This window comes from Musca vetustissima, unplaced genomic scaffold, assembly GCF_032173495.1.
Source record: "Musca vetustissima isolate MV318-11 ecotype Yass unplaced genomic scaffold, APGP_CSIRO_Mvet_v1 utg43444, whole genome shotgun sequence".
Taxonomy (NCBI): Eukaryota; Metazoa; Arthropoda; class Insecta; order Diptera; family Muscidae; genus Musca; species Musca vetustissima.
Genome location: NW_026877807.1, coordinates 82866 through 87353, shown reverse-complemented (window position 1 = coordinate 87353; position 4488 = coordinate 82866). Strand labels below are relative to the sequence as shown.

Below are 4488 nucleotides of genomic sequence, written 5' to 3'. Positions count from 1 at the left end.
TATACAAATATGAACTGATTTTGAAGAAACTTGACACACATCATTCTAGACGTAATTCATTACGCTGTACCAAATTTCGTGCAAATCGAAAGATATATAGGGACTTTGGTGCACCATTTACCTTAAATCGGACGAAAATATATATGGGAGCTATATCCAAATCTGAACCGATTTTCAAGAAACTTGACACACATCATTATGGACCTAGTTCATTACGCTGTACCAAATTTCGTACAAATCGAAAGTTATATAGGGACTTTGGTGCACCATTTACCTTAAATCGGACAAAAATATATGTGGGAGCTATATCCAAATCTGAACCGATTTGCAAGAAACTTGACACACATCATTATATACCTAGTTCATTACGCTGTACCAAATTTCGTGCAAATCGAAAGATATATAGGAACCGTTTACATTAAATCGGACAAATATATATATATATATATATATGGGAGCTATATCTAAATCTGAACCGATTTTTCCCAATTTCAATAGGGTTCGTTCTTGGGCCGAATAAGCGACCTATCCCAAATTTCATCCAATTCGGATCATAAATGCGACCTGTACAGTGTTCACAATTTAACATGGACAGACGGACGGACATGCGTAAATCGACTTAGAAAGTGATTCTCTGCATATTCTCAAAAGGAACCATGTGTCTATCTCGTTTTTTTTGCTTGTTACAAACATATGCACAAAGACATAACACCCTGTACCACAGTGTGGTGAAGGGTATAAAAAGGCGAGAATCTAGGTATTATCGAGCTATGATCCATTATGACCACCAGTACCTGATCTATAACTTCGACTGTTGTAACCGCCATGTTGGAACCTGATGTGGTTGCAAAGCAGCTATATATGCTACAGCTTGATAACTGCCATGAGAAAAACCACCATTACCGCCACTGCAGTGTCCTCCATAACCACCGCCGTAATTACCGCCGTTGCTGTGATTTTCAGAACGTTCATGGGTAATGGCACAGGTATTGACTTGAGTAGCACAATGGCGCTATAACCACCGCCATGACCTCTAGAGGAATCATGAATTTCAGTGATAACAATAGCTGGCACCATGACCACGTCCACTAGCAGACTCGTGGCCACCTGAAGATCCACCATGGCCGCCGCCAAAACCAGCACCATGACCATGTCCACCAGCAGACTCACCATGACCGCCTTCAGCAATGATAACAGTTTCGTGACCACCAGAAGATTCATCATGACCGCCGCCATAATCAGTATCATGACCATCGTCATTACGCCATGATAAAGATACACTACCTTGCCACAACTTTGATCTGCTTGATCAACCCATAAAAATCCATAATCCTATAAGTCATCGAAAGCATTCGACTACCATGACTATCATCGCTATTTCGAGAATTATTTATAGATCAAAGTTTTTTTCCGGTGTATTTACCAGCTAATACATCGTCAGATTTTTTTATGGCGTTAGTGACTATGTCGTTGTTTACTATGATGATGAATATTGCAATGGTTATGATGATGGCGTTGCTAATAATACTGTAATGACTATAAACTTTAAACTACAACAATGTGAACGTAAAACAGATTGGAGCAAAGGGCTGAGCTCCGACAGGAGAGACGATGAAGTTATGGTGACATGTCGTAAAAAAATTCCAAAAAAAGAAATAAATAAATAAAAATTAAACGTCATATACACATGTAAAAACTAAAGTTATTAAGTCGTATCAAACATGCTCTAAAGTAATTTATTTAAGTCGTATTAAGTTGTCCTCCCTTCCAACATTTCGGGATACGTTTTTTTTTTTTTGAGGGGCAGTTTTAAAACAATTTGTATGGCATGTTATGAAATTAGCATGACATTTAATATTTGAAAAGTTGGTTAGAGATTTTGGAATGTGTTATCCTGTCTCCTCAGACCTGCTAAAGAAACTCCTTGGAGAAAATCACCAATATGTGGTGATTTTCTGCAAGTAATTCGTATATTGCCTCTATTTTAAGGTTCCGGTAATTCCAGACATATTTAAAGCGACAGACACATTTTCCAACCAAACAGACTGTAATTTGTTAGAGGTCGAAGCACTAATACATTTACGTTTAACACCATGACCTTACAGAATTCAAGCTAAAATGAGGAAAAAAGAAACGTTACCATATTTTATCAAACGACAGATATTTGAATTTTCCTCTTCTTTTGAGGTTATGTGTAATTGCGTCCCATTAAAAATAAAACAAAATATGTTTTTTTTATAAAAAATAAAATAATAATATATTTTCATAAATATTTACAATAGAATAAAAATAAAATAATTTGATGAAAAATAAAATAATATAAATTAAAAAATGGAGTTTTGCTTAGAAAATGCAACATTTTCAGCGCCCATAAAACAGTTGGGCGCCATTTGTAGTGAAACATGAACGTAGGTAAATGCATTGAGTGGTTTTTTGTTCGATGTGTTTGTTGATTGTTGTGGTTGTAGTTGTGGAAAATGGACTAGACTTAAATTAGATGATGGTCATCCGTTTAATAACCACCTGAGGCAGACCAACCAGATGATAATGATTGCCAACCGCCGGAGGAAGATGGGCCGGATGGATAGGGATATGCTGAACTGGCACCACCATGGGAGCTACCACCTGATGAGGCAGCAGCAATTGCGGCAATTTTGGCATCATCATGACCAGAACCGCTGGCACCACCATAGCCGCCACCATAACCTCCACTGTAACCACCACCATAACCGCCGGAGCCGCTGTGGCCACTACCGCCAGCAGTAGCAGCAGCAATGGCAGCAATCTTGGCATCATCGTGACCACCTCCATAGCCACCAGAGTAACCGCCAGCACCGCCAGAGTAACCGCCAGCACCACCATGGGAACTACCACCAGCAGTAGCAGCAGCAATGGCAGCAATCTTGGCATCATCATGACCACCTCCATAGCCACCACCATAACCACCGGAACTGCCATGGGACGAGGAAGAGGAGGAAGCAGCAGCAATGGCAGCAATCTTGGCATCATCGTGAGAGGAACCGCCATAACCACCGGCGCCAGAGCTATAACCTCCGCTGCTGTAACCACCATGTCCGCCCGAACTGGAACCAGCTGTGGCTGCAATGGCAGCAATATTAGCTACAGCATGAGAACTGCCATGAGAGGAACCGCCATAGGAAGAGCCGCCATATGAAGAACCGCCATAACCACCGCTGCTGTGTCCGCCATAACCACCACCGCTGCTGTGACCTCCAGCACTTTCTTGGATAACGGCATAGGTATTGACTTGGGCGCCACCATGACCACCGGCGCTATAACCACCACCATGACCATGACCTCCAGCGGAACCGTGATTTTCAGTGATAACAAGGGTTTGTTGAGCAGCACCATGTCCACCAGCACTATAACCGCCAGCATGACCACCACCATAACTGCCACCATGTCCACCAGCAGAACCACCATGACCGCCTTCAGCAATGATAACAGTTTCGTGACCACCAGAAGATCCACCATGGCCGCCGCCAAAACCAGCACCATGACCACCGCCGTAGCCACCACCATGACCATGTCCACCAGCAGAGCCACCATGACCGCCTTCAGCAATGATAACAGTTTCATGGCCACCAGAAGATCCACCATGACCGCCGCCATAACCACCGCCATAGCCGCCACCATGACCATGTCCACCAGCAGAACCACCATGACCGCCTTCAGCAATGATAACAGTTTCATGGGCACCGTGAGAGCCTCCATGGCCGCCACCGAAACCAGCACCATGACCGCCGCCATGTCCATGTCCACCAGCCGAACCGCCATCAGCAATAATCAAAGTTTCTTGGCTGCCACCATGGCCGCCGGCACTATAGCCACCACCGAAAACGGCACCATGACCACCGCCGAAGCCACCACCATGACCATGGCCGCCGCCATGACCACCGGCATCAGCAACAATTACAGTTTGGACATCACCGCCTCCGTGGCCACCACCATGGCCGCCGCCATGACCAGCATCACTGATGAAACCACCGCCCAACAAACCTCCAGTCAAGGGTCCAATTACATCACCATGGCCGCCGCCGCCACCATGATGTTCATAATGGCCACCGCTACCACCATGATCCCCGCCAGACTCGGGTAAGTGGATGCGTATGTGGACATGTTCTTTGCCGAAGGTGGGTTTGCCATAGGTCAGGCCACTGGCCACCAACAAGACGCTTAGCTGAAAATCAAAAAAATGGCACAAGTTAAGAAAAATTCAGTCGCAGCAGATCCTTTAATACTCACAATAAGCCACTTTGCCATTTTATTTCTTTTTATAGGCCAAACAAAAATTTACAACGACGACTTTAAGCAACCAAAATTTTGGTTACTCCGATTAATTTAAAAATATGAAAAAAAGGTTAACCGTATTCCAACACCTTTCACCCGCAGCTGTTTTGTTAGCTCTCGAGTACGTCCCTGCTACGGTGTCAAAACACAAATGATGCGTTTGCTGTCATAGTGCAG

At 43.9% G+C, this 4488-nt stretch overlaps 1 protein-coding gene across 1 annotated transcript; it reads right to left on the bottom strand.

Moving 5' to 3' along the window:
- Positions 1 to 864: 864 nt before the first annotated feature.
- On the bottom strand, positions 865 to 4284 carry LOC133322469 (uncharacterized). The gene is made up of 4 exons (XM_061531463.1): positions 4267 to 4284; positions 2686 to 4201; positions 1075 to 1179; positions 865 to 1031 (listed from the first exon to the last, which is right to left on the bottom strand). Exons 1-4 carry the CDS (start codon positions 4282 to 4284, stop codon positions 865 to 867), a joined length of 1806 nt encoding a protein of 601 aa, XP_061387447.1.
- Between the last annotated feature and the right edge of the window lie 204 nt (positions 4285 to 4488).